Source organism: Conger conger, chromosome 18 (assembly GCF_963514075.1).
Source record: "Conger conger chromosome 18, fConCon1.1, whole genome shotgun sequence".
NCBI lineage: Eukaryota > Metazoa > Chordata > Actinopteri > Anguilliformes > Congridae > Conger > Conger conger.
Genome location: NC_083777.1, coordinates 13,835,852 through 13,860,654, shown reverse-complemented (window position 1 = coordinate 13,860,654; position 24,803 = coordinate 13,835,852). Strand labels below are relative to the sequence as shown.

Below are 24,803 nucleotides of genomic sequence, written 5' to 3'. Positions count from 1 at the left end.
GCCAGTGGAAGCAGAGCTGCTGTCCATTTTCGTACTCCAGTCGCCGGCTTACACAGACGTGCATCAGAGGAAGACGTTTGATGTACAGCTTCAACGAGTCATATGTTGGGTTATAAGTTAGTCATAGTCATTTCAGATGACTGAATCCCTCATGCCTTAGCAGATACCAGACTGTGGGGCCCATCCACACACTGGAACAGAGCCTTAGCAGATACCAGACCATGGGGCCCATCCACACACTGGAACAGAGCCTTAGCAGATACCAGACCATGGGGCTCATCCACACACTGGAACAGAGCCTTAACAGATACCAGACCATGGGGCCCATCCACACACTGGAACAGAGCCTTAAGAGATACCAGACCAGGGTATCCACACACTGGAACAGTGCTTCAACAGATACCAGACCACGGGGGCCATCTACACACGTACGCAAATCTCAGGGGAGCCCAGCTGCGAGAGGGAAAGAGTTACGGTGTTTCTGAGCGAAGCGTGAAATGGGACGCACCGGCGGAGACGTGATCTGGCAGCGCGCTGCTAAGCAGACACGCCTCATCATTCACCGGCCCAGTCCTGTCGGCATGGAGACGTTATTGCCACCGCCAAGTCTGTGTTAGCTTTCCTCCGTGAGTGCTCCTGTCACTACACATACTGACACCCGGGCTGCTTCAGTTCCCCTGATCCCCACAGCAACAATCCTTATTCCCTGTGTTTACACAAGTCCCTGCATGGATATCAGAGGTGTGCAGCTGCCTCGTATAGTGGCCATTTTAGTTTTCTAAGTATGTAAACAAAATTCTGAATCAGAAGACAAATTAGCTCCAGCTAAAATGTCCTTGGTTTGCAGAGTTCCTTGTCATAGTGGAACAGGGCTGGGCCTCCAGTTGTCCATTTCCACCCTGGACCTTTCGTAGAGCTTTCACAGACGGGCTTCGAGTGGTTTTTAGATATTGAGCTTCAAAGGTACCAAAGTGAAAGGACTCCAAGATACAACCTTTGAAATGTAACACCTTTTCATACTTTTAAACAGTGTTTTGTGGAAAACTTCACACATACCTGTATATTTAGTGCCCTACTGTATAAACAATGCATTTATAACACTAACTCATTTGTCAAAAATGTCATTTAAAACCTTATAATTACACGGTCTTGAGAAGCTAACTCGTATAGCCATGTTCTCTGCACTCACACATGTGTAGGATGTGATGTGGGTCTGCTGTGCACCAGTGAAGCTCCTGCACTTAGTATTGTGTACAGCAGATCTGGTGTTAATTTGCCAAACTCTAGACAACATCCTAATTCGATGTTATTTTACAGTTCAGTTCATCCAAATTAAATCTGAATTAATCTGATGTCAGATGGCCCGGTCTCTAGTGGTAGAAACCAATACACTTAATATTTACCTTAAATGTACATCATGAAAAATCTTTGCATCCCATTTGTACTTCAATGACAAATGGTAAATCCTTAATGGATCCATAATTTAATATACTTTTCAAAGATAATTGTAATGGAGGCCTAATCGGTTTTCATGCTACTCCTATAGTTAGTTACCTTGATGCATAATTTAAACTAAATTAATCTGCACTGCTTGAATTACAGTACATTCATTTCCTCTCCTGCTCCAGTCTGTCAGAGATGATCTGTACAACATGTTATTTATGAGCACTCATCAGCATTCACCGCCCCTCTGTCACACTGTTTCTGACTGATAGACGTTATATGACTCTGCACTGAACCGGATACCTGGGCCCTCAGGCTGAGAGGGGCTGTTTGATCCAGGGGCACTCCCACGCTTGGTAGGACTGTGGATGTAGTGGCGTTAAGCGGCCGTGTTGGGTGCTTTGATTTCACTCAGACAGTACCTGTGGGAGTAGGAAGTGCAGCAGTGTGTGGGCTGCAGTGTGAAGATCGTTTTAAAGAGACAGACTCAAAGAGGGCCTTTTGGGTGGCAGTGTCGCCTGGTGGTTAGGGAATTGGGTTTGCAGCCAAGAGGTTGTAGGCTTGATTCCAAGTAGGTGTGCTGCCGTCGTACCCTTTAGTTGGTCCTTAAAGATGAGCTGCAATTGAAGTTGGAGCAGTGCTAACTTCGGCGATATGATGTACACACGACCAAAACCGATCTTTCTGAAGGGCGGGGAGTCGATTTGATTGACGTCAGATGGGGAGGATGCGCTCTGCTGTGTGAAAAGGATATTGATTGGGGAGAATATAAAACTGACAGACATTTTTATATTGGTACACCATGACGTTAAATCTTTTTTCGTTTTCCAGGAAGTGGATGAAAAAAATTTGGTGTGAAAATACCCATCCATCCATCCATCCATTATCTGAACCCGCTTATCCTGAACAGGGTCGCAGGGGGGCTGGAGCCTATCCCAGCATACATTGGGCGAAAGGCAGGAATACACCCTGGACAGGTCGCCAGTCCATCGCAGGGCACACACACCATTCACTCACACACTCATACCTACAGTGAATTTAGACTCTCCAATCAGCCCAACATGCATGTCTTTGGACTGTGGGAGGAAACCGGAGTACCCGGAGGAAACCCACGCAGACACAGGGAGAACATGCAAACTCCGCACAGAGAGGCCCCGGCCGACGGGGATTCGAACCCAGGACCTCCTTGCTGTGAGGCAGCAGTGCTACCCACTGCACCATCCGTGCCGCCTGAAAATACCCAAGTATTACAATTTTATATAGGTATGTTTTGGAATATGTCCTTGAAGACATGTTCGTGTGGTTGTAGAGAATGTACTAATTTGAGGAATAAGTTGTATAAATGGATTGCACGTGCAAAGAACATACTGTAAAATGTGTAGGTTGCTCATAAAAAGAGTGCCTTTGCAGTGTATGCGAGGTATTCAAATGAATTCATTGCAATATCCTGCTGTACTGTATCACTGGATACGATGTACAAAACTGTAACCTGTGTAAGTCACCCTCAATGAAGCTGTTTGCTGAGCTAAAACATTACATTATGAAAAATGGGCTTTGCTATGTTAGGCAATCAATTAGCACAGGATTAGCCTGAGATTAAATACATTTTCTTCTCAACCGAAACCGTTTAGTTCACCATAGAAACTGAGCACATTTGATTGTGAGTAGGAGTGCTTGATATTCAACCGGTGTATCGTCGGATAATCTGAGGGTGGGTGGATTTTCAAATGCAGATGTGGATCACAGTCTTATTTCTTTCTTTGCTGGGTTAAGGTAGTCATCCCTGACTATCAATGATAGGATCTTGTGGTTGGATATATACGTGCCGGACCAGGACCCCACAGAACCCATTTTTCACGGTTCTCTTCTGTTTCTGGGTCAGTACAAATCAGCATTCATGTGCAGAAAAAACACTTCAGTTAGATACAGAATTCCATATTAAATACTGACTCTTACGTCTTTTGTCGTATCTGTTTAATGTATCCTTCCTGACCCTTATGGGTAACAACAACAACAAGAATAATAATCACAGTAATTGTTGTCATTGTTCTGGTTGTAATGAAGAATGGAAACTGTGGAAAAGGTGTTAGTGGTCATTCTCTGTTATGTTTGATGACTAGGCTCTTGTGTGCCTTTACAGCATTGGCTTAAACAAACAAATAATTTATGAATTCAATAAATATATATTTGTATTTATTTATTTATTGAATGCTTATGTTCTGAAGAACACTGGAAATGTTCCACCCACTCTGGCAACCGAGATGAGTTGTTTCTCACCTTCTAGAACAATCACCTGTCCATTCGCACGCTTTATTACAATGGGGCATAATTAGGACATGAGAGTTTTGAAAAAGGTCAAGGTTCTGAAATTAGCCAGTTGAGGTTAAAAACATTAGCCACTGGTACTCTGTATTTGAGTCTATAACCTTGTGGTTACAAATCCAGTTCCTTAACCCACGAGGCTTTGCTCCGGTCGTTTAGTAGTTTTGTACAGTCATCCAAACCACAGGGATCATCCAACCATGCGTTTGCATTAACATCCGAGGATTACACTCTCTTTGAAAAACAGTGTGAGATAATGTATTATTTCTGTCCAAAGTGATGACTGTCCATCCTGTTTATACTCGGTGGATTCACACACCTGACAGCTTCCCGTACAACCATGTCCTGTCCTGTCGATTGCTGTCTGTCCACTATGAAAAAAGACTAGTGGATATTTATATCAGGCGGGTTACATCATGGAGGTAGTGTAGCATGGTGGTTTGGAAGCTGCCCATGTAACTGACCGTGTAAGATCTCTGGGTTTAAGTCTCAGTACTGTCATTGTACCCTTGAACAAAGTACTTTGTACAAAGTACTACCCTTGAGCCTGAATTGATTCTGCAAAATATCCCGCTGTTTAAATGGACTGTAAGACTGTTACCACATTGTGTCACTCTGGATAAGAGTGTCAGCTAAATCTGAAGTGTGCGTGTGTGTATGTGTGTGTGCGTGCATGTCTTATCATTCTACGTATGTATCTCAGGCAACCATTGTTATAATTGAAAAAATGTTGGGGAATGGATTTGCAATTGCCTGCCGAGAGTAATTTAGGAGATAAAAAGAAAGTGATTGTTTTTTAAACAGGCTAAATGACAGAGTGATTAAAGGGACACCAGGCCTCTCTGTATGTCTACTGCTCTTCTTCTATCAGAAATGACAGGAATCGGAACGGCGCCTGAATTATTTATGAAAAAGAATATCTTGCAAATGTGCTGTTTGCAAACGTCACTGTGTGGAGCAGGTGCCCACAGTGCTAGGTTACTACTAGCGCAGAGCTCACACTGTAGTGCTGTCTATGCTGATATGTAACTTGATGTGCACACACAGTATGCCACCTTTGTAAATCAGTAAAAGCTACTGTCAGCGAGCTGGTTGCTTGCCTTTTCTTACGACCCGGTCAGACCGTAACAGGAAAAAGAATAGGGAAACGGATTGTGGAATGATGAGTGGAATGAAATCTGCAGACCGGCAAGTAACTCCGGTCCTATCTGCCTAGCCAAAACAAAACAAACCTGGCTCCTCTGCGAAGGCTTACAGGGCACGAAGTTGCTTTCAACAATGAGCTTCGTAACTCTGGATGAGTGACCAAGAGTGCAAATAGTGTACCCCCCGACTGAGATGATATTTCTGCCTAGGGTGACGTTAAAAAGTAGTAAAGAAAAAATAACAAAGCAAAAAAACAAAGTGTCCCAATGGAAGGATGCAATCCTGCTGGAAACAGTCTTCCTAACCGGAGTCACTACACAGCAAGCAGAGGGGCAAACAAATGTCGTAACACATTAAAGAGATGGCATGTGCATATCCATGTGGTTGGAGTGAGGGGGACTGCCAGTAAGGGGTCTAGGTGGAGCAGCTGGAGCAACAGCAGATGTTTAAAGTGGGTTTCGTGTGCTCTGCACAGCCAGATCGCTGCATGCTAAAAGGTAATTTCCAAACCACAATAAGTCATTTCACAGGCCATAAAGATCATTATATTTCTGTGGTCCATGGTTCCCCTGGCGGGCTTCCACTTTAGTCAGAGGTGAGTCCAAGAAGGATCTTGAGCTTACACCATGTTCACAGCCAGTACATAAAGTCTTGTGAATGTTTTTAAATAATGTTCGCAGAACATACTCAGTTAGTGGGCGGGTAAAGAGGTATGGCGTTCTGTCAACCCTATGAAAGATGCTACTTGTGAGGATATGGTGATAATAATGGTGGATATAGCACAACAAAAATAAGATTATAAGATGGATATGGCACTTCAAAAATTGTAGGAATGACAAGATGACGTGAAACAGGGTGCTGTTAATGAAGGGGATGATGATGATGATGATGATGATGATGATTCACAGAGGTGGAGTATGCACTGTATGTACAGGGGAAAGCAGACCAATGAGTAGAAGGGCAGTAGCACAAGCTCTGTTTATGGCAAAGTTGTTGGAAAAACAGACTGCCTGCCCATGTTTCCTCTGAACACCAGCTGCATTACCTCCAGTTTTATGGCATGGGCTGTGCCTTCATGACAGTTTTCATTGCACGTGTCTCCCTCTGTGAAAATGGCCGCGTGTTAAACCACCGGTGCCTGAACGTGAGCGCTGGGACTCTCTCCCCAGGTCTATTCCAGGTGTAGTTTCAGCCCTCGCTAAACCAGGGGTCTCAAACTCCAATCCTGGAGGGCCGCTGTGTCCGCAGCTTTCCCTGCATGTGTTCTTTTCCTACATGAAAGAATCAAGACCCACACTTCAGTGCATTCGTCCAACTTTCCTTCCTTCACTTATGACTGGAAGGCAACTGCTGCCTCGAAGACTGCAAGCAATATCTATCTGTAGCTGCCTTACTAAGCTAGCTAGCTTGCTAATCTGTCATTCTAAAAGCCGTTGCCTTCCAGTCATCACTGAAGCGCAGGTCTGGATTCAGCCCTTAGTGCTTAATATAAGTAATTTATTGGCTAAAGAGTCTGCACACCATGTTCCCAAAGTCTGAATTGGCTGCTGATTGAAAGTAAATCACAAAAACTGGCAGTTACCATGGCCATATAGAACTGAGACCCCTTCAGTAACCGGTGGGAATGTGATTATAATCACTGGTGAGCAATGTCCTGTGTTTTTCCTGATATTCATGGGAGTACAGAGCCAAAATGACACTACTGGAGTGTGCTGCCCCTGTTTTACCACGCTCCGATGAGCTTGTGTACCTGTCTGGTATGATTGAGGAAATGGTGGTTTGTGAAAGGCGCAGTTGGAAAAGCCCTTTTCTTCTGAAATGCTGGTACTACCTGAGAAGTGTAACTGCTTGAATTTATAAATGGGACTTTTATTTTCACCTCCTGTTCACACAAAGTACCTTTCAGTAGTAAGGTATGTGTGTGTATATGTATATGTGTGTGTGTTTTTGTGTGTGCATATCTGTGTGTGTAAGTGTGTTTTTATGTGTTTGTGTGTTTTTGAGTGTGTGTGTATGTGTGTTTTTATGTGTGCATATGTGTGTGTGTGTGTGTGTGTGTGTGTGTATGTGTGCCTGTGTTTTTCCAATGTGTGTGTGTATGTGTGTGTGTGTGTTCAAAGCTTCTTCCATAAGAGAAGCACAGATAAAAGGAAGTGGTTTGCTTCTGTCAGATAACAGTACTGTTGGAACGATGGCTCCTGGGTGTGTGTGTACACAGGGCTGTGCCCTGCCTCTCTGCGACGCTATCAGGTACAGAAGTGTGTTTCAGCAGTGCAGGGTGGATGGGGCTGCCCTGGGTGCCTCAGTCTTTCAAGTCCCTGGATAAGAGCATACTGCATCCAAAGCATGTCTCAGTCAACACTAGAACAGACTGCCTGAACCTCAGGCTACGTCTGTGCGTAGCACAGATACGTCAATCAACCAAATGCGCTGTCCTCAAACAACCCCCCTAGTCTGCAGACAAAATGAGTCTAAATTTGTGAGGATTTGCATGGCAGTGTGTGACACTTCTGTGTCACCTGATGGTGTTGTGCTTCGTTGGAATATGTCATGTGTGAATAATTACTCGCATGTGAAATTCAATGTTTTTTAGTTTTTTTGATGTGTGAAAATAGTCTGTGTGCCAAAGGACTCATTTTCCGTACAGAATGTGACATTCAAGCCCGAAATTAGAATGTGCGTTCAGCACATTTAGACGGCAATGACAGTTCCCTGTGAGCCTGGTGCCCTCTAGTGGAACTTTAGGGAAGTACTATTGCAAGACATTGATTCTCATTCTGTGGCAGTGGTCCTCACTCCTGGTCCTGGAGAGCCGCAGGGTGTGCTGGTTCTTGTTGTTACTCAGCACTTCATTGATCAATTAAAGCAGTTAATTCCACATTAACTCACCTCGCCTGGTTTCTTGGGTCTGAATTGGTCACTGATATTAAGGCGAAAACAAAAACCAGCGCATACTGCAGCTCTCCAGTACCAGGAGTGAGGACCAGTGTTCAGAAAAATAGAAATGGACTACATTTCTCTATCATTTTGATACAGTGCTTTACATTGATATCATTACAGAAACACATTTTTAAACTAGCTGATTGTAACTGTTTCAATTACATTGAATGTAATGCAGAATCCACATAGCCTTATTTTTCTTAGTAAAGCCATTCTCTCCAATTATGCTTCCATGTTGTTGCTCATTGAAATGTTAGGTCAGAATAAAAGTAATTACTTAGCACTACAGAGTAGCAGGGTTGAACTTAACAAATGATTGATTGAATTTCAAGTTAATGACATTTATTATTGAAGCTATCTGCTGTTTAATATTTCTCTGAAATTGAAAATTAGTTTTAGATGTCATGGTACAGATTATTACAGAATGCGTAAACTCTTCATATTATGTTCTCATGAAGAGAGAATAAATATATTTGTATCTTTGTGCTTTGGTGCATTATGAGATTCAAGGTTATACGGCCAGGTTGCTTCTACAAGCCTTTCAGATAAATAATAAATAAATCTATTCCCTTCACTCCAACAGATCAGGCAGCATTCATGGTTTAGTGCATTCAATCCAATTTAAAAGATACAAACACTGATGTGTAGCAAGCAACAGTCAGTAGCAAAACAAGCATCGTTTTCTATATGGTCCAGAGCAGAATTATATTGCCGCTGAAGAAGCTTTGTCTTAATTATTGATTCTCACAAGTGTTTACATACATGTTAAACTATATGTGAATATATTGTAGTGTAGCGCCACATTACATGTACTGTACTGAATATTTTCTTGCGTTGGCTGTAAGGGTGGGGTCAAATCCCAGCACAGCACCCACTAGTCAGAAATTACAGGGGGATGGGGGTGGTTGCGTGGTGAGTGGTAGTTTAGAGTGAAAGCGTAGGTGTGAAAGCAACCATGGTACACCACTGCCATTCTCTGACTGGAGTGCTTGTCTGCTTTTGGTTGACACACTCCCATAATTACTACTGTGGGGGTAATTATTCTTCCTGGAAAGCTGTAGGTTGCTCTGAAATGCTGGCAGTTTGCACAGCATTAGGCAACATGTGGGTGCTCATAGCATGAAGCTTTTAGAAATCAACCTGTTTTATTATTTATTTAACACTGTAATGGGAACAGTGTGTGTGTGTAGGAGAGAGAGAGTGAGAGAGATAACAAATATGTATCTGTCTCTTGCTTCTTCTTGCAGTCATGATGGTCCCAGTCCTGTTTTTAGTGACCACCACGATCACAGTCAATAACTCCATGAATGAGACGAATGGTAAGTGCAGAGTAGACACTGACACATCAGACAGGAGCCGCAAATGTAGCGTAATAAATGTACATTTACTCAGCTTCCTGTGCTGGCAAGTTACAGTTTCACAGCTCCACTTAAGATGCAGTCACATTCATACATCTCTGTGAGTTCTACTTAAGATGCAGTCGTAGGAATATTTATGTACTTCATATGCAGGCATATTAATATGTCTGTATTTAATATGCAGTCATATTAATATTTCTGTTTCATAGTGGATACATTTCTGCTGTATAATATGTGAAAACATTATATGAGAGCATATACATGCATCTTCATTTCAGTAACGGTGAAATATATTGTTATTAATTGTTGTTTACTTTATGGTGTTTTTATTTTATTTAAAACCGTATTTAACCGAATAAACTAGTGAAGTATGTGAAGTCAATTGGTAATTTGTTCTGAAAACAACAGCAACAACCAGACGACGTTAAGATGTTTATATGTTAAGAGTAAAAGTACCTCTGCTCTATGCTCTGTGCAGTTGAGAATTGGGGTTCTCCCTCTTTCCTCAGGGGACTCCGGGTCTGCCAGTCCACACATCCTCCCCTCTGTGCTGGTGATTTCCCTGCTTCTCCTCATCTTCATCCTTCTGGCCGTGTACTTCCTCAGGTGAGTCACGGAGCTGTCTGAACTTCTCAAAGTGAAACACATACTGTCATAGCCTCTACTGCTTCTGTATACTGGCTGGTGTTCCTGTAGGTCAGTACTGCACTGACTGGTGTTTATGTAGGTCAGTACTGCACTGGCTGGTGTTCCTGTAGGTCAGTACTGCACTGGTTGGTGTTTCTGTAGGTCAGTACTGCACTGGCTGGTGTTTCTGTAGACCAGTACTGTACTGGCTGCTGTTTCTTTAGGTCAGTTCTCCACTGGCTGGTGTTTCTGTAGGTCAGTACTGCACTGGCTGGTGTTTCTGTAGGTCTGTACTGCACTGGCTGGTGTTTCTTTAGGTCAGTTCTCCACTGGCTGGTGTTTCTGTAGGTCAGTACTGCACTGGCTGGTGTTTCTGTAGGTCTGTACTGCACTGGCTGGTGTTTCTTTAGGTCAGTTCTCCACTGGCTGGTGTTTCTGTCAGTCAGTACTGCACTGGCTGGTGTTTCTGTAGGTCAGTACTGCACTGGCTGGTGTTTCTATGGGTCAGTACTGCACTAGCTGGTGTTTCTGCAGGTCAGTACTGCACTGGCTGGTGTTTCTCAGGTCAGTACTGCATTGGCTGGTGCTTATGTAGGTCAGTACTGCACTGGCCGGTGCTGGGTGGTGGCATGTGTAAGGCCACTCCCCTGGGGTGGGCCATATATCAGTAACAGCTGCACTAGGCTGAGCTGAAGACAGCAGTGAGTCCAGCAGGTCCTTCACTTCACAGCAGTGCCTGCAAACTTCAGGCTGTCAGAGCTCGACTGCCTGTGGTCCCAGCAGCACTGGGGCTTCCATGAAAAGGCTCAGTCATCCAGCTTTCAGATGGTAGGAGGCTATGTATATCTATGGCCTGTGTGTTTCCAGTGACTGCTGGTGCATTGAGGAGCTCTGAGAAAGGTATAATTATCGCTCTAAACTCCCACTCTCTCTCTCTCTGTGTCTCTTTCTCTCTGTCTTTTTCTCTGTCTGTTTCTGTCTCTCTTGCTCATTCTCTGTCTCTGTCTGTGTTTCTCTCTCTCTTGTTTGTTCTCCGTCTCTCTCAGGTTTAGACACCATAGGAAGGCAGACGTTACTACAGTTGACAAGAAGCTACCGAATGGCTTCTTGGAAGAACAAGGTAATTTGTTTTTTGCTTTTTATGTTTCATGGTGGGCTTGGCACAACAACGATATATATCTTCAACACACTGTGCACTTCATTAATGCTACTGTGGGTTTTATTGAGTGCTTGGTTGAAGTGGTAAAATGTGATTAAGTTTATATTTAGGAGAAGCAGTAAACTTTTTAATATTGTATATTGATGGGATTAAACTAGTTGGGAGATGAATAAAACATTCTGAAAAGTCATGTGACATCACGCTGTACTGTTGGAGATTCAGGTGAACTGTGACTGAATGATGTGCACAGGCAGAGTTTTGAATGTTTCTGAATCTAGGAAGAACTGCTTTGATGTGTTCAGTTTTCCTTTACATACAAGAGGGATACAAGTTCAGTTTAATTTCCCACAAATAAACCCCTTCCTCTTGATTCAGGGAAGACAATTGATGGAGTAGTCTTTGTGTAGTTGCTGAACTCCTTTGCAAAGGAGGCCATTTCCCATTTTATGTAAAATTGTCTAACGTTACCTCTGTCTTCTGGGCATTTAATGAACTTTCAAATACACTCCCATGTTGTTTTTCATTGGTCAAAATTTAAACAGAAGTCTTTACACTGCTGTGGGGTTTTGTGCCCACCGTACAGAGCATCACTACAGAACAGGGTCCAATTCAACTGCACAGAATCTTTAACAGTATGACTGCCAGGTTGAAGTGTTGAGCCTTCTTCCACACAAGATAAACACTCTAGAGCAGAGCCTGCACACAGTCAAGCTCTGAATTAACTTTGTTGGGAGTACATTTTACACTGATCGTGTCTTCTTCAAAGGGTCACATTGCTGCCTTCCCCAACTGCATCGGTCAGGTCTGTATTAAGCACAGAGTGTGTGTTTATCTGGACTAAATTAATCTAATAGTGATGATCGAGACTCACACATTCACGATTTCACGGTACACCAATCAGTCACTGATCCATGTTCCATGTTCTGGAAGCTAATGATATGCTAACAGGTCATGTTCAAGGACTTCAAAGAAAGCTATGATTGCTGTTTAATATATTAGTGTTTATATCCAGTGTATATATTGTACACACACATACAGTACATGCTTTGATAGGTTTCTTGAATTATCACTGAAATTTTAATTAAGCAGTTAAATTGTTGATAATCATCACAAGTCATAACTTCAAAATCAAGCATGCACTTCAGTCCAATTTGCAAATTGAAGGTTGAATCAGCTTTGCATTTATGGAAACTAATGAGTGGTTATTGTAGGTGATTGTTCTACAGGTAATATCTGATCAGATAGAGAAGTCTGATAACACTGATTTCTGCATTTAGTGATGCTGATCTATGATAATATAGGACCCAGTACCATGCCTAAATTTGGCCTTGGTCTGTGTGGACCAAGTAGAAGAGTGTCAGTTTTTCTGTCAAAGATACGGTCTCTTGTGCGTGCTACATTTTACACAGAAATTTCCGGATGCCCCGGCTTTCAATCACTGATTAGCATTTTGCTGAACCTAGCGACAGAACGTGATACTGGGCTGTGGAGATGGTGTCCCCCGGAGGACATTTTATTCACCTCACAGAACGTTTGCGATGCCTTACAGAGCAGCAGACGGTGGTTCTGCTCCCCAAATCCCTGCCCATGTCCAAGTACTTCCCCATCCCCGTGTCCTGCCTGGAGGACGAGTACCGGCAGCGTTCGGCTGACGACGGAAAGATGTTCCGCGAGGAGTACAGCGTGAGTCCCGTCTCTTTCGTGCTCGTTCACGATTGTTTCCCCACTTAATTTTTTCGGCCTAGTACTTACCGGGTAAATACCAGGTTCTTATTAGGCAACTATATTGATTTCAGATGTGAGTAGCTACTGTAAACAATGGGTACTTAGTGTACAGTACTTACTGTAGTAGTTAAGTAGCAGTGGGGGGTAGGGGGCTGGGAGGTGACGTTTGGTCAGGGTTCCCCAGGTTACTGCTATTTTAGATTCTCCCAACAGCAAGCTTGCATGCTATCAGCTGAGAGAAATACAAACTTCATTCAACACTAAACCTCCTGTAGTACTGTGTGTTAAGCAGCAGGTAAGATAAGCAAAATAAAAAACTACTTAAATTACTATAAATTAGTTTAAGTTAAAACATAACGTTGTATGTAGTATTGTGTGGTATGTAGCTTGTAAAATAATTTGAAATAGACACTATTTAAAACTTAAATTACAACTTTTTATGTTCTGTATGTGTGTAACTCACACACACAGACACAGACACAGACACACACACACACACACACACACACAATAAGATGTTATAAAAAATGCAATAGAAAAACACAAAGCCAGAAAGGAAATGATGAAAGCACTGTGCACACTACACAATATGATATCCTTGTGAGGACATTTGCACGAGTGCCTGTTCCATTTCCCTGATTTATTGAGTGTGGATTGCCTTTGGTTTGCAGGCCATAGGTTCTCAGTTTCAGTCTCCCCCTCTCTGTTGGGGTTGCCGTGGTTACCTCTGATGTGTGTTTTGTTCTAGTCGCTGCCCGGTGGCTACACTCAAGGCACCTGTGAAGTGGCAAACAAAGATGAGAACCGGGAGAAGAACAGATACCCCAACATCCTCCCCTGTGAGTCTGTACCCTCGGGGAAATCTTGCTGTAAATCTGTTTTGGCGGATATTAAGTCGGGGTGGCATAGTCATTACGTTGCAGGTTCAAATCTGCACTGTTGTCCTTTTAACCTTTACTTTGGGTATTATACATAAGAACAGAGATATTATTGGGGTTTATGGGCTCTTGTTTTGGTGAGGTGTACCTTTTATATTATATGTCAAAAAGTTTTTTTAAAGTTGCCAAGAAAAAGTATTTACAGTATATGGTATATTATTTAGCTTCTCACTCACAGTTAATTAATGCAGGTTTGTATGTAGACATTAATGGTTTGCTTTAAGCATCAATATGATAAACAGGTTTCTTTCTTCTCACAGATGACCACTCCAGGGTTGTGTTAACACAGATCGATGGGATTAAGTGCTCTGATTACATAAATGCCTCGTATATTGATGTGAGTTAATATTACATACACACTTATATGGGAATGAACCCCTTCAGACCTGCATTTCCAGGGATGGGAAAAATACAACTATACATTTTCCCCATCCCAAATGCATCCAAAAAATTTTTTTGTACATTCCAGTGGACTCTAGGTCCAAACAGTTGGAAATGTAACACATAAGATTCGATGGACTTGTGTTGCGTTTTTATAGATTAATGTGATGAAAAATGTCACAAAGCAAAGGCGAACAAGTGGTGTACATTGTAATGTGCACAGGGTCTGAAAGGGTTCATTCATAATTGTTAAAATATACTTCAATTCTATGTACTGACAGCATTGTACACTTATGACACAGGGCATTTATGACGTATTTAATACATGGTGTCTAATTAATTTTGTTTGTTCTTTTCATCAGGGTTACAAAGACAAAAACAAATTCATTGCTGCACAAGGTAAGGGTTTTCTTAAACCAAAGATAATTTATTGACAAAGAGAGTCTGCTTTCCTTCCTGGTTTGATGTATGAGTTCCTTTAATAGAACATGAGGTCTGACAGCACAAAGGGATCTTGAACAGATTCACATTTCAACCCTCCCCGGTGTTACAGGTCCCAAACCAGAGACAGTGGCTGACTTCTGGAGGATGATTTGGGAGCAGAAGACCACAACGATAGTGATGCTGACGAACGTGAAAGAGAGAAAAGAGGTGAGGGGGTGGGCTTCTCTGTTTCAGCAGCTAGCAGCAGTAACAGCAGTAATATACCTGCCATGTGAACTTTTGTCACAATGCATTTCCTTCTCACCATTGAATAAAACAATTCTGAAATGGTTTTAAACCGTATATATAATGCATATCCCCTTGAGCAATTTGAGTAGGGAAACTTAATCTGTGAAACTCTTCATATATTTGAGTTATACTGTCTTTATGATTTTTTAAAATTTAGTCCACTCATTTATTATGAGTTTAGTAAGTTTTTGGTGCATTAATTATTAAACCTACTGAATGCTCAGAAGTTCTTGAGAAGTGTAGAAACTTTACATTTCTGTTAAAACGTACTGTAGTTTAGAGCAGTAAATAAATCAATAAAATCAGAATATGATGGAGTGGCTTTCTTAAGTGGATGACTAAATGAGGGTAAAGGAAGGAGAAAAATAACTATTACAATATTAGTCTGTGATTCTCAAATGCTTTGTATCATCCCTCTCTCTCCCGTCATTCCAACCTATTTCTGGAATGGAAGCGATCGGATAAGCATGATACATGACTACATGTGAGTCACTTCACACAAAGCTTGTGTTTCCTCAGGATAAGTGCCACCAGTACTGGCCAGAACAGGGCTGCTGGTGCTATGGAAACGTGAGGGTGGTGGTGGAGGACTGCACTGTGCTGGTGGACTACACCATACGGAAGTTCTGTGTGCAATATGTAAGTACCTGCTCCATAGTATATGCCATTGTGAACGTATAGTACAAATGCTTCAATTTCATTAATTTATTCATTTATTGGGCCAAAATGAGAAACAAAAGTTTGAACATCGTTTAATTTTATAATAGCAGCTACTTTGAGTGTAGACTGCAAATATCCACCATACATTTCATGTGTTCACTTCTTGGGCAAAAATGACGATTTTGAAAAGATATATTTTTAGTCATAGGGTATTTGCCAAAGCCCAGAGCACAAACAGTGCCATTTTATTTACAGATTCCCATGTTCAAAGTCACCTACATACTGCAGGTTTCATGGTAATGGATACTATTCATGAACGACATTACAGCACAGGAACACTTGTTAAACGGATGGTTCTAGCTTTAATGTGCAGATTATTTCAATCTTATGTTAGAATAGCTTATATTGCAGCGGATCATAATGAATAAATTCACATTTTGATGTTTGAATTTAGCATGACAGAGGAACAGCCTGACGTTCCAACTGGCTGTAGGATAATGGATTGTTCCGCAGCAGGGGGTTGGGTGTAGCTGCCACAGGACGTGATTTCACGCTCCACAACAAAGACGCAGCATAAAGATGTAACTCACGCTCTTCAAAGTCTGACCTGAGGCTGGGTCCTTTTGTGTGGTCGGGCGAGCGGGACTGTAATTTCAGGTCATGTCTGTCATGTCCAGCAGGGCGGCGATGGCTTCAAAGCTCCCAGGCTGGTCACGCAGCTGCACTTCACCAGCTGGCCTGATTTCGGGGTGCCCTTCACCCCCATCGGCATGCTCAAGTTCCTCAAGAAGGTGAAGTTGGTCAACCCGTCGCATGCGGGGCCCATTGTGGTGCACTGCAGGTAGGTGGTGAATTAGCCATCACATTACATTACATTACATTACATTACATGACATTTATTTAGCTGGCACTTTTATCCAGAGCAACTTATTGTTAATTAGACTAAGCAGGGGCCAATTCCCCCTGCAGCAATGTGGGGTTAAGAGCCTTGCTCAAGAGCCAGCAGCTGCACTGATCCTATTGTTTTTACACTTAAACCAGCAACCTTCCAGGTCCCAGTCAAGCACCTTAGCAACTTTAACTTTAGCCACAGAATAGCAAAACAAGTGCTTAAACCATTCATGAGTTTCCATTTGCTCGACAGCCTGGTTCATCTGCATGTTTTCTGGGAGTTCCTTGTGGACGCCCAAGCATTTAATAATTTAAAAAACGAAAATACCAGCACAGAAATATGCGCCTTGTATCGCCAACTGCCGTAGCAGGTGGCTGTGTTTGTGTGTCTGATTGTTGAATGGAGCCCTTAGATTAGTTGTTAACACCCTAAACTGGAATGTCAGACCGTGGCTGAGATGAACTGGCACTGCATAGTTCTACTGAGCCAGCTGCGTGTGATTGGCTGACAGCCATCTGGGTTGGGGGCCACCTGTCACGGCCAGCCATAGAGCTCCTCTGAAGGTGGTCACATGTGCCAAATCCACTGGAGTACCCTTGATGTCATCAGTGTTATGGGCGTGTGTTTACATTACAGTACATTACGTTGAATTACATTTCTTTATAGTTTCACAGTGTAACTACAGACAAGCATCCAAAACAATAAATGCAAGTGTATTCAATTTCATGAGAGGCAGCGATGATTTATTTGTTTCCACTGATGATCAGATTGAAAAAGTGTTCTTATTTTATGTATTGTTCTCAGTTCATATACACTCAGTGAGCACTTTATTAGGTATTTATTAGACACATTGTGTGTTCTGAGATGCTCTTCTGCATAATACTGTTGAAATGTATGGTTATTGTTAATGTCACCTTCCTGTCAGCTTTGACCAATCTGGCCCTTCTCCCCCTGGCCTCTCTCATTAACAAGGCACTTGCTCAGTCAATGTTTTTAATTTTTTGCACCATTCTCTGCAACTCTAGAGACTGTTGTGCTTGAAAATCCCAGGAGATCAGCAGTTTCTGAGATACTCAAACCACCCTGTTTGGCACCAACAATAATTTCATGGTTAAAGTCAATTAGATCACATTTCTTCCTCATTGTGACATTTGGTCTGACAATCAGCAGGACCTCTTGCCCACGTCATGCTTTTATGCCTTTAGTTGCTGCCACATGATTGGCTGATTTAATATTTGCATTAACAAACTGGTGTACAGGTCTACCTAATAAAGTTCTGAGTGAGTGTAAATGCTAGTGTATGTATTTCCAAAATTAAAAAAACGAATGGATATTAATAACCTTCCAGGGGCTCATAGGACCTTGTCTCACAGTGACACATGAAATCCTCCTCAGTATCCCTACTTCCTGTGATGTTTTTTGTGTGATTAATCACAACTTCCTGTGATGTTTTTTGTGATCATTAATGTGGGCCCTGCCTCTCTGCAGTGCTGGCGTGGGACGGACGGGCACCTTCATCGTCATCGACGGCATGATCGACATGATGCACATGGAGCAGAAGATCGACGTCTTCTCCTTTGTGTCCAGAATACGAAATCAGCGCTCGCAGCTGATCCAGACTGATGTGAGTGCCCTCTGGTGGCTGACAAGGGTACTCTGGGAAACCAGGTCCTCATTCCACTATCTGGAATGTGGGCTTCCACATTCATATCATTGCATGTTGCTGCCATCTATTGCACATTTTTATATAGTATGTGATCTTTTTTTTGTGCTATTTTACTGTATTAAAAAGCAACAAAGTCATACATTCAGGTATTCTCTGCTGTGTTTTATTGACGTCGGTCAATATATAGTCAGTAAATTGCTTTTTAATGTTTATGTTCTGCTAGTCTACACCTCTTTTTATATATACCACATATACACAGTGGTAGTGTGCTCCACTCTGTGTGTGTGTGTGTGTATATATATATATATATGGTAGTTTACAGTATAAATGACTTTACAAAATAATAAATGGTGTTTATGTATTATTTTAAGGAAAGATGAAGGTGTGCTTTCAGGGTCATCCACCATGTAATAATAAAAAGTTTTTTCAACATTGGCATGTTCCGTAGGGACTTTGAGGCCCTGTTCACCTGGCTGTTTTCCTGGTCCACAGATGCAGTACTCATTCATCTACCAGGCCCTGCTGGAATACTACCTCTACGGAGACACAGAGCTGGACATATCCTCTCTGGAGGGACACCTGCACAAGCTCCACAACACGCTGGTGCCACTGGACCGGATCGGGCTGGAGGAGGAGTTCAAGGTAAGAGCTGCTGCTTGGACTCATGTCTCTGTCTCGTACCTAAACATCGTACTGTCACTTCAGTACCTTTAATTATAAGTCTCTCACTGCTGACCATGGACCATGTTTCTGTAGATGGGATTTGTAGCTCATCCAGTGTAAATATATTTTTGGGACACACACACACACGCATACATACGCATGCATGCATGCATACAAGGACACACACAATTCTGGTTTTAGCTGAATGAATAGAAACTGGCAACATCAAGTCAAGTTTATTTGCCATATTGTTTACTTTGTTTACTTGCTGAATTGTGTAGTCACATTTCTAGTCTGTTCAAGTCTGTTCAACTTCCTGCAATGATTATTGTTAATATTTTATTTCTTATCAGAAATTGACAAATGTGAGGATAATGAAGGAGAGCATGAGGGTCGGGAACCTTCAGGCAAACATGAAGAAGAACCGAGTCCTCCAGATCATACCATGTGAGAACACTTCCCATTCCTCTCAAATAGGTTGAAAAATAGGTTTCATTACACCTAGGTCAAAACATTTTCTTTGGTATCAAGAGACGTGTGCCTTCACTACAAACTAGGTTTCAATTCATACAGCTGAATGGTTAGCTAGCAGGCTGTTTTCATAGCAAGATAATTAACCATGAAGTGTTTTTTTGCTAGCTGGCTATTCTTGTAATGTTTCATGATAAAAGTGCCATAACGAACCATCTCCCATGCTGTTAATTCTAATGAAATCACTCAGCCATAGCTCAGGTCAGCTGTTCCAGTAATGACCCATGTTACATCAAGCCAGTTGGCTGGCTACCTGAGCTTGGCTGGCATTACATTAAGACATTAAAGAAACATTTGCTTCCATTACACTCTATGTTTGAATTATACAGCTTGCTGCCAAGCTAGCAATATTTCAGTCATTTAGAACTACAACAGTGTGATCCCTACCCCCAGTCCCTACCTCTCTGCCATAATTACCCATGTGTATGCCATAAGATATAATAGCACTTATGGATAATTATTTTTGTATTCGGGGGATTTATAGCTACCACACTAGCACCGTGGTATGCTAGTCGGAAAGGTGATGTACTGTTCAAGGGTTCAAGTTGTATCTATGTGATCACTCTAGGGCTTGGAACTGTACTTTCCTCTAGTGTCTTCAACGCACTTGTCCCGGTTTTGATTTGCACTTTATTGTCCGTCGCACTGGATAAGAGCGCCTGCTAAATGACTGTAATGTAATGTAGTGTGATGCTATGCCCCATAGCTGTCCCACCTGTTTACACAAGCAAAAAAATTAAAAAAATGAATACGATAGCAATGATAATTGTTTTGCAATTGGTTTTTAATGGGATTTCATAGGGTTGAATACATGTCATATCGTATGCATACGTATTGATCAGGTAAATACAATTACATAAATCAAATCAAAATCATTACATCAATCAAACAACACTTTTTTTTGTTTGTTTTTTGTTTTGCGGTGGGGGATTGGGAGAAAGGGGTCAGGGCTGTTAGAATGGTCAGTAGGGGCTCAGAACTCAAAGTCAGCTTTGGTCATGTCAATAGCCCAGGCAAACTTCACTCTCTGGCTTTCGTTATAGATTCTCTCCAAGGGCACATTCATGTTCATGCACCTGGAGAAGAGAGTACGAGGTTAAGCAGCCATGTGTGTAGAATTCAGCAGACCCACTCCACACCCATTGAGCCTCATGCTCTTAGATTTAAAATAATTAGGAAACAAAATTGTGGTGATTTCCGGCATGGTGTGTGTTTGTGTGTGCACTTCCGTGTGTGTGTGCGTGTGTGCACATGCTCACCAGGCGATGGTGATGCGGGGGTCCGGGTAGTTAATTGTCATGGTGCTCAGGGCGATCTGCCTGCCCTCCTCTCTGCAAATGGCCTGAATGTTCAGCTTCAGTAGCTGGTCCTCAAGCTGGCGTGTGGCTTTCCGCTTTTTCTTAACCTCACTGAAACACACACACACAGTGCATTTACACACAGGCAAGTGAGGACAATACACACATGCACACCTGTGAGAGAACAACGCTCCACATGTGCGACACTCACTCATGCCACTTGCTGTCGGGGCAGCCCTTGGCTTTCCATGTGGCCACTGTCAGCTCAGTCTTGGCCTGGACGAGCTCCTGTGTCATACTGTCAATCTGGAGGAGAACATAGAAGAACAGAACATAGAAGCCAGAGCAAGATGTTTTTTCAAGATATCTTTTTCTCCCTGAATCATGCACTGCCTGTTTCACACTGCTCCCCACTGTACCTTGGCATGCAGTCCAGCCATGGACTGCTCAAAGTCTTTTGTATCCGCCTGCTGGCGGTTACCGTGAACTGCTGCTTCACGGTTTGCCCTGTTGTAGGCAAGCAGCTTTGCAGAAAGGTCATCTGACACTGTTGCGAGAAGGAGGAGAGGGAGAATGGGGGAGGAAAAGAGGGAGAAAGAAAAGACTGCCGGAGTACAGGTGTGTAAGACTGTGTACACTGCGTACAGGTGTGTAAGACTGGCTGTAGGGGTGGGTAGATGAGTAGGAGAGTTGTTGTAGTAGAGTCGAGGTGCAGATACTCACTGCAGGACAGTTCTCTCAGGCTCTTCTGCAGGGCTACAGAGGTGTTGTGTGTTCTAAACACTTTGGCGGTCAGACCGGGCATCAGTGAGCTGATGTACTCGTTTAGAGTGGATGTCTGAGCAGGGAGCGAGAGAATGGGAGTGTTTTTGATACACACAGACAGACATACAAACACACACATTTATTCAACTATAGACTTTCTGTCTGAACAGAAACAATCAGGTTGGAGACTCACGGTCAGTTGATCGAACAATTTGTCCCCCGCCTCCTTGGTCTCGATTAAGTTTTCAAGGTTCTTATAGACCTGGATCACAGAACAACAGGAGAACGAACCATCTGTATAAACAGGCACTGCCCATAGTGAAGAAACCTAAGTGCAGCGTTGATTAAATATTAAGGCAACGTTGGGCCCGGCGTCTCCAATCACCCTCTGCGTGACGGGCACTTTGTTGTAGGAGCGGATGAGGTCTTTGGTCAGGTAGTCAAACTCCACCATGTACTTATTCCCATCACGGTCTTTGTGCAGAGTGATGTTCTTCACACGGAGAGAGGAGCAGCTCACCTCCTTTTCACACCCCACACTCAGGCCCAGCTGCAGCGACACAACTAATTTACATTCAGTTCATCAACTGAAAAATCATCATCGGCGATTACTGATGCTGAAAGCAGTTTTGTCACTTCCTTAGCAACTGCGTTTTCTCAGTTGATGACCAATGACAGGTTATTTTTCTGTTCATTATTTATTTGTTTTTTCAAATTACATTGTGATTTTACTGAATCTGTAATGAAATTGGCCCTATTGTTTGAAATCGAAGGGCGGCGGTCATTTCCACATCACATCTTGAGACCGCATGCTCAGCCAGTGAAGAGACTGTAGAGAGCTGTCAGAGACAGGAAGTCCCGCCCTCCACTCACTTTGTCAATGAAGTAGAGAGCGGTGGCTCCCTGCCGAATCGCCATCTCTGTGGAATCCATGTCCTGGTAGTACTGGGACCGGATCTGGTCAACGTAGGAGTGCAGTCTCTGGGCCAGCTCATAAGTCTCCCAGTCCTTCTCACCCTGGGTGGACAGCACAAAAGGTCTACTTTGCTTGCTGTTACATTACTTTCTGTCTATAAGGATGATAATCCACATGTCTAGTGTGGTTTTTGTGAATGGTTGGGTCCAGTGGGTACCTGAGGTTGGGAGCTGCCGTTAAGCATGATGTAGCTGCTGACCCCCTGAATGTTTTCTGTCCAGCTGGCTAGCCATGTAACAGTGTTGTCATGGCGAACTTCCTTCCACCGGTGACCAGCAGGAGGCTCTGGGATTCGTGCCTGTCTGTGGGGAGGGCGAGGGTGATTTCTCTCTACGCTTATGCTTCTCACTAACAACATCCATCAACTTTACCTGGGTATTCTCACTCCTATCATGCCTCTAGCTCCCAGCATGCTTCACTCCCATCCCATATATTCAATCCCTTATAAAGACCTATACACCAACAAGACCCCTCCGTTCTCCCACTTCGTGCCGTCTGGCGCCTCCCCCTCGCCACACCTGCACTTCACGCTCACGACTGCTGTCTGTCCTGGTCCCACGGTGGTGGAATGACCTCCCGGTGGATGTCAGAACGGCAGAGTCTCTGACCTCCTTCAAGCGCAGACTGAAGACCCATCTCTTCAGGCTACACCTTTCCCTCCCCAACTCACAATCACCGTGATTAGCCTTAGACCGTAATGGCACTTATGTATAGATATCGTTACTTATATAGGTATTGTTGTTTTTATTGGCTGTTGTATTGTTGTCTTCTAGCTGCCAACTGTGGTATGCTAGTTTGAAAGTTGATTGTACTCTTCAAGGGTTCTGAATTTCTGTATGTTCACACTAGGACTCGGAACAGTACTGTCCTCTCAGGTCCACTTTTGCACTTGTTCTTGTGTTTGATTTGCACTTTGTTGTACGTCGCTCTGGATAAGAGCGTCTGCTAAATGCCACATAATGTAATGTAATGTGCCTCTAGCTCCCAGCATGCTTCACTCCTATCATGCCTCTAGCTCCCAGCATGCTTCACTCCTATCATGCCTCTAGCTCCCAGCATGCCTCTTACTTGCTGCAGTTGATGATCACGTCCTCAGGCTGAATCCTCCTCTTCAGCATGCCCTCTTTGGCATGTTCCCCTTGGCCATGGAAGAGGCCCGGGGGCTCAATCCGGAAGTTTCCAATGCGTTCACGGTGCTGGTTCAGAGTGTAGTAGCCATACTCTTCCGTAAGCATCTTATTGGCCTCTGCGATAACCTGAAAACACAGATAATGAGACTGAGAGTGGGAGGGACAGGCAGAGGGGCGAAGGAAATGCTTAAGAATGACCTGAGCTGTCAGACCTTAACCCACCCACTTGATGGTTGGACCCACACCCACCTGTTTCTCTTCCTTGCTCATGGTATATTGGGCATCCACCCTCCTCTTGTTCAGGTAGAAAAGCTCGAAGAAATCGCACTTATTCAAGTCCGTTATCAGTATGCTCTCCTCTGGAGTCATCTCCTGTGCACAGAAACACATGCAAGGAACCGATTAAAGGGGCAGTTCAAACAAAAATAATAGTCTTTTTTCACTTACCCGTGGTACTATCAAAACTTCCAGATAGTTTTGCTGTGAATCATTTTTGAGATTTGACAGCACTTCCGATAAAGTTCACGATGATATATCTGGGTCTAATCTGTCATGCTCTTCAATGCACACTTTTTACATTAGAAACACTGAAAAGGAGCTTTTATTTCCAAAGATACCAACATAGTTGCTCACGGATATAAACAGAGCTCAGAAAACGGACATTTAATCAATAAATATTTAACTGTCCACGCAAGCATGTGCAAGTTTTCACCGTAGATTCCCCCAAGCACTTCTCCCAGAATACTGGTGTACTTCAGTGGAAACTTGCACCCAATACTTCAATTCAATTTGTGGGTGAACTTCCCTTTTAACAAACAAACCAATCCAACAAAATCAACTAAACACATTCACCTACCCCTACCCTAATCATTTCCTTCACTCCCTGCTTTCCCCTTCCTCACCCTTCTCCAGTCTGTGAGGAAGTTCTTACGGAACACCTCACAGTTGGTGGACTCATGATCCAGCATCTGAGCATAGAAGAAGGCCACTTCCTCTGCTCTTGGAGTCAGTTTTACTGCTTTCCCTGAGTACAGGGAACACACACACACCCTCAGGTTACAACACACACTCTTCGTTCCCTCAACATGTTTAAACATAACATGCAACGTCAAAAGCGTTGCCGCTCCATCAACATACTCACCGTCATAGTAGAAATTGACATCATCGGGAAACGGTTTATATTCCGCAGGGAAGAGCGGTCCCCTGTGTTCAAGGAAACTCCACTTGGTCCCATCTTCATTTCTTTCTTCCTCCCACCTTACAGGGGGGGGAGGAATGGAAGCAGGGATGAGGAAGTGAGATCATTCCCCCATCATTATTTGAATATTGTTTTCATTATTTGGTCATTATATGGCCAATTAATATGGACATTTTCATGTATTTTTATATTGATTTTCTGAATACTATACACCCATCTGTAGCACATGAATTTCCATGACTCCCTCATTGGC

At 43.1% G+C, this 24,803-nt stretch overlaps 2 protein-coding genes across 6 annotated transcripts in view; one reads left to right on the top strand and one right to left on the bottom strand.

Moving 5' to 3' along the window:
• LOC133118065 (receptor-type tyrosine-protein phosphatase epsilon-like) overlaps nt 1–24,803 on the top strand; it is a 64,264-nt gene that overhangs the window by 27,648 nt on the left and 11,813 nt on the right. For 3 of the 5 annotated variants that reach the window (XM_061227745.1, XM_061227743.1, XM_061227744.1), the window contains exons 3-16: nt 9,099–9,170; nt 9,719–9,815; nt 10,883–10,956; nt 11,762–11,797; nt 12,545–12,678; nt 13,469–13,559; nt 13,919–13,995; nt 14,402–14,438; nt 14,593–14,690; nt 15,291–15,410; nt 16,109–16,272; nt 17,812–17,947; nt 18,482–18,631; nt 19,006–19,099. In XM_061227745.1, coding sequence (XP_061083729.1) covers nt 9,101–9,170; nt 9,719–9,815; nt 10,883–10,956; nt 11,762–11,797; nt 12,545–12,678; nt 13,469–13,559; nt 13,919–13,995; nt 14,402–14,438; nt 14,593–14,690; nt 15,291–15,410; nt 16,109–16,272; nt 17,812–17,947; nt 18,482–18,631; nt 19,006–19,099 — 1,378 coding nt within the window. In that variant the 5' untranslated portion in view covers nt 9,099–9,100. The remainder of the gene's footprint in view (nt 1–9,098; nt 9,171–9,718; nt 9,816–10,882; nt 10,957–11,761; nt 11,798–12,544; nt 12,679–13,468; nt 13,560–13,918; nt 13,996–14,401; nt 14,439–14,592; nt 14,691–15,290; nt 15,411–16,108; nt 16,273–17,811; nt 17,948–18,481; nt 18,632–19,005; nt 19,100–24,803) is intronic. The other 2 variants (XM_061227746.1, XM_061227747.1) reach the window with 2 other exon arrangements.
• Nucleotides 20,047–24,335, bottom strand: LOC133118377 (DNA topoisomerase 1-like). Its single transcript, XM_061228311.1, has 12 exons — nt 24,255–24,335; nt 23,602–23,724; nt 23,291–23,478; nt 22,380–22,524; nt 22,120–22,263; nt 21,632–21,796; nt 21,440–21,508; nt 21,205–21,319; nt 20,901–21,028; nt 20,693–20,787; nt 20,443–20,592; nt 20,047–20,259 (listed from the first exon to the last, which is right to left on the bottom strand). Exons 1-12 carry the CDS (start codon nt 24,318–24,320, stop codon nt 20,157–20,159), a joined length of 1,491 nt encoding a protein of 496 aa, XP_061084295.1. The 5' UTR covers nt 24,321–24,335; the 3' UTR covers nt 20,047–20,156.